The sequence below is a fragment of the Capra hircus genome, chromosome 5 (genome assembly GCF_001704415.2).
Source record: "Capra hircus breed San Clemente chromosome 5, ASM170441v1, whole genome shotgun sequence".
Lineage (NCBI taxonomy): Eukaryota > Metazoa > Chordata > Mammalia > Artiodactyla > Bovidae > Capra > Capra hircus.
Window position 1 is genome coordinate 70,931,846 of NC_030812.1, and position 13,780 is coordinate 70,945,625.

Sequence of the window (13,780 nt, forward strand, 5' to 3'; positions counted from 1 at the left end):
CTATCTGCCAGTCTAATAAAAGTCCATGGGTACAGTCACTCCATCAGCCAGAGCTGGACTAGAGAGCATGATGCTGGAAAGAGACCTTTAAGTTGATATCAACCTATCACTAAGCACAGCCAGATCTGAGTTCTCCACAATCCAGATCAACTTTTAGTTTCCCCTCTTTGGGGAGCTGCACCATGTACCTTTAGGGACCACCCCTCCCCAGTCTCACTTCACATGCTTCAGGGAACTCTGGTCTAGAAATAGCCACAGAGCTCAGAGTTGCCCTCATCTGCATCCCAACCACAGTGATTACTTTCCAGACCAAGAGGGACCAAAGGTAATCTAACCAGAGGTGATGCTAGGGGATTATGGGGAGGAATCCCCCTCTTTCTACAAGGGACTGGTGAGCATAAATTGTTGGCCAAAGTTTTCACTGGAGAGGAAAAGCTATCCTGAAAGAACTACAGCAGAGAAAAGTAGAGCAAAACAAAGTAGGGAGACAGAGCCACAAAGATGTCATCGGAGTCCCTGGATCCAACCGTACCTGAAGCAGAATTTTTCCTTTGAACTTATCAGTTTCAGTAGTCACCAAATTCCCTCTTTGCCGAAGTCATTTGGAGTTGGGTTTCTACCAATGAGCAGAAATAAAAATTGTACAGCTTCCCTCATACACGCCCAGAAAGGTCACATGACACCTTGTAGGTTCCCGTTTTCCCACCTAAACTCCCCTCACTGAAGCCCAGTCCACAACATGGAACTGCAGTTAAAACCTCCTGCTCTCAAGTCCAATAAGCCCAGGCCCCATCTTGACTGGCTTTGGGTCCCTGGGCATATCACCACAGCTGATCTTCCTAGACCTCCTCATTGGAACCCACCACACAGGGTTATTGTGAAGGAGGAATTCAGTTCAGTTCAGTTCAGTCACTCAGTCATGTCCGACTCTTTGCGACCCCATGAATCGCAGCACTCCAGGCCTCCCTGTCCATCGCCAACTCCCGCAGTTCACTCAGACTCACATCCATCGAGTCAGTGATGCCATCTAGCCATCTCATCCTCTGTAGTCCCCTTCTCCTCCTGACCCCAATCCCTCCCAGCATCAGAGTCTTTTCCAATGAGTCAACTCTTCACATGAGGTGGCCAAAGTACTGGAGTTTCAGCTTCAGCATCATTCCTTCCAAAGAAATCCCAGGGCTGATCTCCTTCAGAATGGATTGGTTGGATCTCCTTGCAGTCCAAGGGACTCTCAAGAGTCTTTTCCAACACCACAGTTCAAAAGCATCAATTCTTCAGCGCTCAGCTTTCTTCACAGTCCAACTCTCACATTCATACATGACCACAGGAAATACCATAGCCTTGACTAGATGGACCTTAGTCGGCAAAGTAATGTCCCTGCTTTTGAATATGCTATCTAGGTTGGTCATAACTTTTCTTCCAAGGAGTATGCGTCTTTTAATTTCATGGCTGCAGTCACCATCTGCAGTGATTTTGGAGCCCCCCAAAATAAAGTCTGACACCGTTTCCACTGTTTCCCCATCTATTTGCCATGAAGTGATGGGACCAGATGCCATGATCTTCGTTTTCTGAATGTTGAGCTTTTGGCCAACTTTTTCACTCTCCACTTTCACTTTCATCAAGAGGCTTTTTAGTTCCTCCTCACTTTCTGCCATAAGGATGGTGTCATCTGCATATCTGAGGTTATTGATATTTCTCCCGGCAATCTTGATTCCAGCTTGTGTTTCTTCCAGTCCAGCATTTCTCATGATGTACTCTGCACAGAAGTTAAATAAGCAGGGTGACAATATACAGCCTTGACGTACTCCTTTTCCTATTTGGAACCAGTCTGTTGTTCCATGTCCAGTTCTAACTGCTGCTTCCTGACCATGCATTAAATCCTCACAACAATGCCAGGCATGTAGAAATGCTCAGAATATTACAGTGTATGTTGTTGTCATTATCATTATTGCTGCTATACTCTTATTACCAATCTAGTCATATTGTCAAAGTCAACATTTCAATGCATTAAACCTGTACCGGCATTAAGGCTCTTGGCTTTCTTTCACAGGGTTTCTGCCATCATCCCTGGAGAATGCTTCCTTCTACTTTTTTTCATTGCCAATACCAACTCACCATCCTCCCTCTGATCTCTTTACCAAAACTTAGCCATCCACGGCCATGGCATAATCTATCACCCACAGCCATGGCAAAATCCACTCTATCTAGATGCTTAGGTAACAGCTTTATCTGCTACTCCAGGGAGGTCTGGGGACAGGAAAGGGACAGGGGTGTGGTACTGGGCCCTTCCCTGATCTGAAGGGAAGAGTTCCAGCTCATTGATATTCAGCCAAACAAATTCAGGGCAAATCTCAGAAAGAGAAGTGGAACTCCCAATTAAAAGGTAGCCTTGAGCTGTCAATACAATTATGCATAAAGGAAATGTTTAAAAACACAGTAGTGACCTTCTAGAGACAGATTTTCATTGGAGATGTATATATATATATATATATATATATATATACACACATATATATATATACACACACACACATGTTTTTTAAGTCAAGTTGGGGGTAAATAAAAAGAAAGTAGGCTCTTCAATACTGCCATTCCTTCCCTCCCTGAAGCTTAGGAAAGCGTCTCTGATACACAGAGCGTGGCACTACATTAGAAACTCCTGGCTAGAAGGATGGTTCGTGCATCTCTTCTGTGGGTTTCAGGGAAGTGGCAGGGAGGAGTGTTTGTTGTTTGCTCAGGAAGGGCGTCTGCTTTGCTGAACCCCGGTACTCAGCCCATCAGCATCACCACTCATCTTCCACAATCAGCCCACCTGATAGCGCTGACCACCCTGTCTCCCAGCCCTGGGAGCTTGCCTCATCTTAAGGAGTTACCAGGTACAGCAATGTACAGCAATCACGTGTTAACCTGTCTCCTCCATGACACTCTGAAGGTTCAAATCTGTTATCACCGGATTCCCAGCACCTAGTTTCGCACAGATGTTAACCAGTTGCAAAATGCTGGCTGAACAGATAAGCGAATGAACAGACGAAAGAATGCATGAAACATCTGACTCCATAAACTGCATGAAGTAATCCCTGCAGGACTCAACCTTTTCCCCATTATCAGCACAGCGATCAGCCTACAAAGCTGGTACCTGACATTTGTGTAACCTCCACTATACTGCTGTATCCAGAGGCACCTTGTTTTTATCTTTGTATTTACCTTTCTGTCTTCCCATCACTGACTGCCTGCAGTTTCCTTTGTGTGTGCATGCTAAGTAGCTTCAGTCATGTCTGACTCTTTGCAACCCTATGGACTGTAGCCCACCAGGCTCCTCTGTCCATGGGATTTTCCAGGCATGGATACTAGAGTGGGTTGCCATGCCCTCCTCCAGGGGATCTTCCTAACCCAGGAAAACGAAGCCATGTCTCTTATGTCTCCTGCATTGGCAGGTGGGTTCTTTACTACTAGCACCACCTGGGAAGACCCAAACCTAGACAAATCTTTCCCTGTGATGGGGCATCAAAATTCCATTGTTCTACAGAATAAGAAGTTGGGATTGGAAGAGTTGGAGCTTGTTCCGAGGACTCCAAGGGCAGCCAGTGTTCCTTCTTCCCTCCACCCCTCTCCCTGTGGGAAAGCTTCCTTCTTACCTTCAAAGCTCCCGGCAAACAGGTAAAGCCAGGTGATGGCTGGGATGCAGAGCAGAGTCAACGAAGCAGCCAGGAATTTCCGTCTCCCTCTGCAGACCCCCAGCATCCTCTCAGAAGTGGCAGGCCCTAATCCCAGCGCCGTGTCTCTGCCCCGAGCGTGGCGTCCTCAGCCTCCCTCATAATACTTTCTGGAAGGAAGAGCAAAGAGGAAGGGCTGAGTTCTTAGAACTGTCGATGGATGCAAATTGCAGAAGAGAAATATCCTGCAGATCCTGAGAGTGGTTCGGCTCATCTACAGCTTCATCCCAAGAGACGATGCTGCAGTCTTGCAGTCTACCCAAACTGCAAGAGTTCTTTTCTTTTTTCTTGTTGTTTTTAATTAATTTATTTTTTAATTGAAGGATAGTTGCTTTACAGAATTTTGTTGTTTTCTGTCAAACCTCAAAAAGAGTTCTTTACAAAATAAACAAATGCAGGATGAAACGAACTATAGCAGACACCCCCCACTTAGTCTCTTTCTCTCTCATGCATATATACACAGACAAGTACACAGGTGAGTTTTGAAGCCTGGACTAACACTTATTAAAAAGAGTACCTAGTAAACATCTTGTAAGTACCAAGCACTAAACAAGGGCTGCGTTTTCAAAATTGACCAGAACAAGGGCTGGCTTTAAAGAGCACAGTCTGACAAGAAAGACCAACATCAGGAACCCCAAGAATGTGATGACTGGGATTTTCATGAACCAGTGAAGCTGATCCATCTGTGTTCGGTCAAGAAGGCAGAACAGTCCCCATGTTCCAGCAGAGAGAGATGCAGAAGGCCCAGCAGGCTGATGAACAACACACTCAAGAGAAAGGGAACTGGAGAGGCCCCAAGATCATGGTGGGGAGGCTGCACCTCAATCACTGTGGAAAACCTAGAAACATTCCACAGAAGGTGTCTTTATAGTTTTACCCCTTTCAAAGGGAAGATGTCCAGAAAAGCACAAAACAATTCACACTGGAACAGATCGGAGAGGAGAAGACAGATAACCTACAACCAGCCTGCAGAGGGACAATTGTAGACCACGCAGAAGGCCAGTAGAGAGAGGACCCAAAAGAGGCAGAAGGTCAATTCAGATGGACTAGAGGGCCCAGGATCTTTCACCCAAGTACTTGACCAGGAAGGGACATGACTTATTAAAAAAAATGTAAACACCAGCAGGTCATACAGTCTCATCTCCTCCCAGGTCCTAACACGGACATCACACACTGGCTGGAAGTGAAAAGTCCACATGGACACAGGGCGGACAGGTACAAAAGCCTGCAGATTCCTAAGGAAGGGATGCCCATGGAAGAGCTGGTTTGAATGTTCCCTTGGATGCATCCCTTAAACCCTATGGGACAAAGGTCTAGTTGAAGTGTCTCCTTCCCCGCCACCCTTGGTGCTTTCAGAAGGCAGGTGCCCCCTCCGACTCACCTCACATTCACTAAGACTTAGCCTACTGCCTGTCACCTGCGGGCTTGCTGATTGTCTGTTGAACAAATAAACAGAATGGGATCCTAACCAAAGGCGACCCTCTCAAGCTTCAGGAGTCTGTGTTAGGCAAGTTGTTGGCAATGAACGCCTGATGGAGTCAATCTCAGCTGTTAAGGCCAAGCTTTCTTCTGCAACCACTCTGATGGGATTTCCTGAATGGCTGTTTCTAGAAACAGATCAAAGACCACAGGGCTAGAGGGTGTGGATGAGGAAGTAAAACCTGAGAAAGCAAAATCTCTTTAAACAAGGAGAATGTTGACTTGAGAAGTCCCTCTTAGGGAAGTTTTACATTCTGAAGCACAGGAAACAAACCCCGCATACAGACTCCGCTAGTCACTAAGAAGGAGGATGGAAGATATGCTGAGGATCTCTCAGGGAGAGGGAGTGTTGGTGGAGGCTGTGCAGTTAGAAAGATCTGGATGCAAATCCGGGTGCCACACCTGAAGAGCCGTGACCTTAGCAAGTCCCGCTTCTCTGTGCATTGTGTGTTAAGTCACTTCAGCCATGTTCAACTCTTTCTGACCCTATAGATTGTAGCCACCAGGCTCTGTCTATGGGATTGATTCTCCAGGCAAGAACACTGGAGTGGGTTGCCATGCCCTCCTCCAGGGGTTCTTCCCGACCCAGGGATCAAACCTGCATCTCTAACGTCTCCTGAATTAGCAGGCAGGTTCTTCACCATTAGAGCCATGGGGGAAGCCCCCTCTTCTCTGGGGAAGCTTCATTTTCTTCCTCTATAAGATAAGTGACATCTTCTGTCAGGGAGGGTGGTTATGAGTCTTAAACGAGAGTGCTCTAGAATAAGTGACTAGCAAAATGGTCAAGCACCTGGCAGAGGTGACCCTAACCCCCTTCCAAAATGCCGAAGAGCAGCCTTACTTATATTATTATCCCTCCACATAGCCACTCTCCCCAGCCCCCATAGAGCTTGGTTTACAAAAAGAGATCTCAACCAGTAGGTCTTGCCGGACATTCCACAGGGGTGTTTTAAACCTGAAAGACCTGCCTACTCAATTCTCCTTCAGGTGCGTGTCCTTGTTCAGTTGCTCAGTCATGTCTGACTCTTGCGACCCCTTGGATTGCAGCCTGCCAGGCTTTTCTGTGCATGGGATTTCCCTGGCAAGAATAATGGAGTAGGTTGCCATTTCCTTCTCCAGGGGATCTTCCTGACCCAGGGATTGAACCCGCGTCTCCTGTATTGGCAAGTGGATTCTTTACCACTGAGCCACCAGGGAAGTCCCCTTCAGGTGGTACCATTATATTCAAATCACTTTTTTCTTTTCTTTTTTTACATTCACTTAATGATAAAGAAAACCAACAGTAAATAGCACTTATTATCTGTCACACACTTTCCTATGTTTTTTACCTGTTTAACTCTGAAAATAACCTGAGGTAGGTATTAATACTATTTTTCATCCCCATTTTATGGATGAGAATACTAAAATCCAGAAAGATGAATTAACTCGCCAAAGGTTACACACATCTGGGGCAGAGACGCCTCAAGCTTTGCTCTCCTTAGATAATTCATTCTATCAACTCTGCCAGGGGGCATTTTCCTTCTGATCAAACTTAAATCTTTCATCTTGAATCTTATGATTATTTTCTTTCTCAGGGTCAAACATATCACCATTGTTTGCTCCCATTCCACAAAAAAAAAAAAAAAAAAGTTAAATAGACAAAAATATAATTGGAAAGCTATAGAAAAATTTATACTTTAGGGAAAAGATGGAACATATACGGAGTGGAACTCAAGTGGCATTAATATTAAATAACATTTTTTAAGACTCTTTATAACACTTATTTTCATCCTCTCCTCTCTCCATCTGCAGAAGTTAATTTCAACTGGCACAATTTGTACAAAGTTTTAAAACCAAGTCTAGGGTGGTTTGCATTTTATGATAACACTGGCATCTGAAATTAAACCCAGCAGGTAAAAAATATTCCTTCATGAATTTGACTTTTAAATGACACCTCTGTGCACTAAAAACACATTTTAAGGAAAAATCTCAATTTATATCAGAGGTTCCTCCAGGAAGTTAATACTGGAATCAACACAAGAAGAAGAAAGGAAGGAAAAAATGGAGGTGGGCTGCATATTATATCCCAAGCATGTGCAAATGTTCATTTATTAACTAGAAACCAGTCTCTAAACTGTTCTTGCCTGGGGGAAGGGAGAAGGTCTCACTTATTAACCCAGGTGTCTAAGAGTCATCTCTAAACGCACCTCTCTCAAATCCAACATCCAATTCTTTGGCCAACACTCCTCCTAAGTATCTACTCCATTTGTCTTCTCCCATCTATCTTAACCAATTAAATTCAAATCTACAAAATACACTGTATGTGCCAGAAAAATGATCATGATCTGTTAAGCCATAAAAGTAGGATTCAAAGTTGAATATTAAATGTGATTGCAAGTATCCTTCATCCAATGTGATAAACTGTTTATAAATGTATAAATACTATTATAGCTATAGATATGAAAAAGGTATATATTAAAAGTTATCTCTGGGAATAGCACATGGGTAATTTCAACAAATATGAACACATATTTTTCCTAAATAGTATAGAAGGAGCATGCATTGCTTTTATCATTTAAAAATATTTAAAAACTTAAATCACCATGATTTCTTTCTGTATTGCTTGTGATTCAAAATACCTCTGTGCAGACAGTGTAGTATATATGTGTTACTCTTTCTTTGCATGCTAGGGGCAGTCAATTAACATCTGTAGGATGCCAGTCGGGAATATACCCTCCATGGCTGGCTGGTCACCACTCAAAAGACCAGTCAGAAGCTTACATTCCAAACACTGCTGTGTTCAGCCATCTCTCATCAGCACCAGAGGCTGTCCTTTAATTAGCATCATGGATATTAGAAATGATTCTTCATGGGTGTTCAAGATGTGCAGATTTTCCAGAAACACTGCACAAGAAGAGGGAATAAAAATCTAAGTAACCTTCAAAAAAAAAAAAAAAAAAAAAAACTAAGGAAGTCAATGGTCAAAATCAAAAGGAATCACTTAGGATCCAAAAACTGATCCTACAGACATGTAGCAGATAAGGGCCACTAATTTGCCTCACTAAAAGATTGACCAAATCCTGAGAGTCAAGCATTATCACCCCTATAGTAAGCAGGCAAAGAATTGTCTTTCACTGAGCTTATAATACAGGTCCTATAGCAGAGAGGAAGCCAGGTGGCTCAGTGGTATAGAATCTATCTGCCAATGCAGGAGATGCAGGTTCGATCTCTTGGTTGGGAAGACCCCCTGGAATAGGAAATGGCAACCTACTCCAGTATTCTTCCCTGGGAAATCCCACAGACAGAGGGCTACAATCCATGGATTTGCAGAGTTGGATATGACTGAGAACACATACACCCACCCCCACAGACACACAGCAGATAGACAGCTAACTGATGTTAGCTTGGCTATTACCATTATTCATACTATTGCTGGTATGACATCTTCATCTCATGTCTACACCCAAGCCATCCTCTCATATACAGCCCCAGTTCAGTTCAGTTCAGTTCAGTCGCTCAGTGGTATCCGACTCTTTGCGACCCCATGAATCGCAGCACACCAGGCCTCCCTGTCCATCACCATCTCCTGGAGTTCACTCAGACTCATGTCCATAGAGTCTGTGATGCCATCCAGCCAACCCATCCTCGGTCACCCCCTTCTCCTACTGCCCCCAATCCCTCCCAGCATCAGAGTCTTTGCCAATGAGTCAACTCTTCGCATGAGGTGGCCAAAGTACTGGAGTTTCAGCTTCAGCATCATTCCTTCCAAAGAAATCCCAGGTTTGATCTCCTTCAGAATGGACTGGTTGGATCTCCTTGCAGTCCAAGGGACTCTCAAGAGTCTTCTCCAACACCACAGTTCAAAAGCATCAATTCTTTGGCGCTCAGCCTTCTTCACAGTCCAACTCTCACATCCATACATGACCACAGGAAAAACCATAGCCTTGACTAGATGGACCTTAGTCGGCAAAGTAATGTCTCTGCTTTTGAATATGCTATCTAGGTTGGTCATAACTTTTCTTCCAAGGAGTAAGCGTCTTTTAATTTCATGGCTGCAGTCACCATCTGCGGTGATTTTAGAGCCCCCCAAAATAACGTCTGACACTGTTTCCACTGTTTCCCCGTCTATTTCCCATGAAGTGATGGGATCGGATGCCATGATCTTCGTTTTCTGAATGTTGAGCTTTAAGCCAACTTTTTCGCTCTCCTCTTTCACTTTCATCAAGAGGCTCTTTAGTTCTTCTTCACTTTCTGCCATAAGGGTGGTGTCATCTGCATATCTGAGGTTATTGATATTTCTCCTGGCAATCTTGATTCCAGCTTGTGCTTCTTCCAGTCCTGCAATGTCCTTCCTCCTCTGCTGAACCTCAGGAGGAATTTCAAATCATTGCTGTTCTCTGGAACCCTCCGGCAAGTCCTGGCTTGATGGCCTTCCTTCCCTTTTTTTCTAAATCCCATTAGGTGTCAAAAGCACATTTCCTGATCACATAATTGTTTTCTAGTCACTTTCTGTGCATTAATCTCTCTGCATCAGATCAAAACCCCTAAGGGCAAAGAATCCCAGTCTTCTACCAGTAACTAAGACAGAAGTTTATACTTAGCTATCTCAACTCAAAGTGTGGTCCCTGAACCAGCAGTAATCGTAGAAATGCAGAATCTCAGGCCCTATCCCAGCCCTACTAAGTCAGAATCTGCATTTTAACAAGATCCCAGGTGACTCAAGCACACCTTACTGTTTAAGACACCTGTACTCAAGCACTTGGTAAATAACCAGTTAATACCCAAAGCTGGCCTCCCACTGAAACCAAGCAGGACTCTGTGGGGCTCCTGGGCACAGAAGCCTTTCCGTTTCTCCCATTTCTTGTTTGTAGGGAGTAGATTCCAGCCTCCGTGAGCTTCCCTGAGTTTCAAAGAGCAAATCTGAACAACCGCTAATCAGGGAAGGGAGACAAGAAAGAAGCAGTCAAGAAACAAGACTGCAGCCTTGGGGCAGGGTGCTGGTTCCACCTCAAGGGATACACATAACTATATCTTTGAGTTCTTTACAGAACCAGAACTCCCAACAGGTCATCATACACATGTGCTCAATAGTGCCGACTCTTTGTGACCCCATGGACTGCAGCCCACCAGGCTCCTCTGTCCATAGAATTTTCCAGGCAAGAATACTGAAGCAGATTGGCCTTTTCTTCTCTAGGGGATCTTCCCGACCCAGAGATCAAACCCACGTCTCTTGCATGGGCAGGCGGATTCTTCACCACTGCGTCAATGGTAGGTATTAGCATTCTTCACCCATGAACCAGAGACACTCATCAGGAGACCACATGAGGCCAGATTAAAGGAGTGCAGGCCCTATACACACTCTGCTCCTTATTAGCAACTCTACCTTTGAACCACTGCTGTAGAACTCTTCACCAAATCCCTCTGGGTTGGGACACACTGTTTGATATGCATGAGCCCGCTGTGTGTCACCCTCTGGCTGGCAAAGCAATAAAGCTATTCTTTTCCATGGCACACCAAACTCTGTCTCTGAGATTCGGTTCGGCACCAGTGCACAGAGGCTGGGTTTTCAGCATCACCACCTTGCCTAACCTAGAGAAGGAAAAATGGCAACCCACTCCAGTATTCTTCCCTAGGAAAATCTCATGGACAGAGGACCCTAGCAGGTTACAGTCCATGGAGTTGCAAAGAGTCTGATGCAACTGAGCATGTACGTATCTCTCTTACCCTTCACCTTACCCTACAGGGCCCAGCCAGTGCAGAAGAGAGCACTGTTCACTTCCTGGACTTCTTTGACTGCATATTTACTACAACAGTTCTCTGGCAGATGGTAGCAGGTTTCTAGAAGGAGAAGTGTCTAATTAAACAGAAGGACTAATGGTAGCTCTGATTACCCATCCTCCGTGTGTGTGTGCACGAAGTCGCTTCAATTGTGTCCAACTCCTTGCGATCTTATGGACTGTAGCCCACCAGGCTCCACTGCCCATGGTATTTTCCAGGCAAGAAAGTTGGAGGAGTTGCCATTTCCTTCTCCAGGGCAGCTACCTGACCCAGGGATCTAACCTACATCTCTTGAGTTGCCAGCATTGGCAGGTAGATTCTTTACCACTAATGCCACCTGGACCCATCCTGACCTTCCATCAAAACTCTTCTTTCACATTTGAATAATGACTGAACAGTGCCGACATCACCCACAGAGGCATCATCACTTCAGCCATCTCACAGAAGGGGAAGACTAACAGAGGCTAACGGTGCTGAATTAGTTATTGGAAACCCTGGAACTCAAATTCTACTATTTTCTGGAAAAACAGAAAATCAGTTCTTTGCTACAGGACACACCAGTGATGACCAATCTGTCCCTCCCCAGTCAGAGCAGATACCTCAGAGGGGCAAGCACCTGGTCCATTTTGGCCACTCCTGTTTTGTTTGTTGCCAGCACTGTATCTGGCATATAAAAAGATGATCAATAAATATGTACTGAGTGGGTCAAGGCATGAATATCTCAGGCACAGCCAGCAGCCTCCCTGGATGTTCATTATCATACAAATGACTCTTGTCACACAACCTCCAACCCACTCCTTCCTCCCCAATCCAACATGGAATCCTGTGGAACTTCTATTATGTGAGCAACAAATTCTGCTTTATCCTCAGCTTCCCCTTGCTTTATTCTATCTCCAGCTCTTGAGTGAAGGCAACAGCTGTCCCCTAGACCACTGCTTTCCCAGGAGAAAAGTCTTTCCCTACTCTTTCAAGGCAAATACACACCAACTAGGGGGAAAAAACAAAAGCAAAACCTAAAAGTTAAGAATTATGTTTTATTCGGTGGACTTTCTGAATATTTCAGGCCCTGGAGGCAGCCTCTCAGATGGCTCTGAGGGAGCCATCTTGAGGGTCTTGAAGAGGTAAGGGAGGAGCCAGGATGTATAGAAGTTTTGCAACAACAACAAAAAACCCAGGTAGTTGGAACATCAAAAGATTGCTGTTAATTAAAGAAAACCAGACATCTCAAGTTAATGAATATAGTGCTTTTCTATGTATGGGAAGATACAAGGGTCTGGGCTCACTGAAATCATTCCTTTGATAAGCATCTTAGCTATCTGAGGCCAGGATCCTGTTCCTGGCCGTCCAAGTCCCATCAGGGTGCACAGCTCAGGGCAGCTGCAGTAGCTGAGGGTTTGATGGCCCCAACATTCTAAGTACTAGTACGGCAGGTGGCATTCTGAGTCCACATACCTAAGGGCTAGGAATTTGGTCTTTTGAAATGAAGTATTTCCTGCCATATAGGTGGGCAGAATAAAAAAGGTAACAGCTATCAGCAATCTCTGGTCTCCTAATGTAGAGAAGGACATGGCAACCCACTCCAGTGCTCTTGCCTGGAGAATCCCAGGGATGGGGGAGCCTGGCAGGCTGCTGTCTATGGGGCATCAGACATGACTGAAGCATAGTAGCAGCAGCAGCAGCAGCAATGTGAATGAGGGCTCCCAAAAGAGAACACAATGCCTGAAATCTAGCAGATGCCGCCACCCCTTTCCCCATGGAGGTTGCTGAGGAGGTGGGGGTGGGTGGGGGTGAGGGGCAAGAAGCAGCCATGCACCACACCTGTCACCCCTTGCAGTGACAGGAAACAGGATTTGGCCCCAGACAGCTGAGGTGCATATGAAAGGAATAAACTCAGTGAGCCCAGAGGCTTGCATTTTCCCATACATAGAAGAACACTAAATTCCATGGCTTGAATTTGGTTTTCCTCACTACTTAACAAAAATATTTGATGTTCAGACTGCCTGCCCCCTTTGTTGGAAACTCGTATGTAGCTTGACTCCCTCTCCTGCCTCCTTGGAGCAGTTTTCTCAGAGCTACTGAGATACTGTCTCCCGGTCTAGAAGTCCTTAACGTTCCCACCAAATAAAATAACTCTCTAATTTCAGGTTGTGACTAATTTTTAGTGCACAGTCTCCACCCTCCTGGTTTCTAGCTGTCACTACAGAATCTTACTGCCCCTACCTCGAAGGAAGATCACTGTTCCTTGGTGACCCCCATGGTTCTCTTTGTCCTTGCCAGTCATTTGGCAAGACCTAGTCACGCTTCTCCTCGGAAGAAAAGCTATGACCAACCTAGACAGCATATTAAAAAGCAGAGACATTACTTTGCCAACAAAGGTCTGTCTAGTCAAAGACAAAAACCATCCAAAAACCGTCTGTCTACAGCTTTTCCAGTAGTCATGTGGTCATGGATGTGAGAGCTGGACCATAAAGAAAGCTGAGCACCAAAGAACTGATGCTTTTGAAATGTAAGGTTGGAGAAGACTCTTGAGAGTCCCTTGGACTGCAAGGAAATCAAGCCAGTCAATCCTAAAGGAAATCAGTTCTGAATATTAATTGGAAGGACTGATGTTGAAGCTGAAGCTCCAACACTTTGGCCACCTGATCGAAGAACTGACTCAGTGGAAAAGACTGTGATGCTGGGAAAGACTGAAGGCAGGAGGAGAATGGGATGACAGAGGACGAGATAGTTGGATGGCAACACCCACTCAATGGACATGAGTTTAAGCAAGCCCCAGGAGTTGGTGATGGACAGGGAAGCCTGGCATACTGAAGTCCATGGGGTAGTGAAGA

General features: G+C 45.1%; 1 protein-coding gene across 1 annotated transcript in view; it reads right to left on the reverse strand.

Annotated features, from left to right (window-relative positions):
- LARGE1 (LARGE xylosyl- and glucuronyltransferase 1) overlaps positions 1 to 13,780 on the reverse strand; it is a 609,955-nt gene that overhangs the window by 450,783 nt on the left and 145,392 nt on the right. The window contains exon 2 of the mRNA XM_018048227.1: positions 3,636 to 3,823. Within this exon, the coding sequence (XP_017903716.1) occupies positions 3,636 to 3,741 (106 nt within the window). The 5' untranslated portion in view covers positions 3,742 to 3,823. The remainder of the gene's footprint in view (positions 1 to 3,635; positions 3,824 to 13,780) is intronic.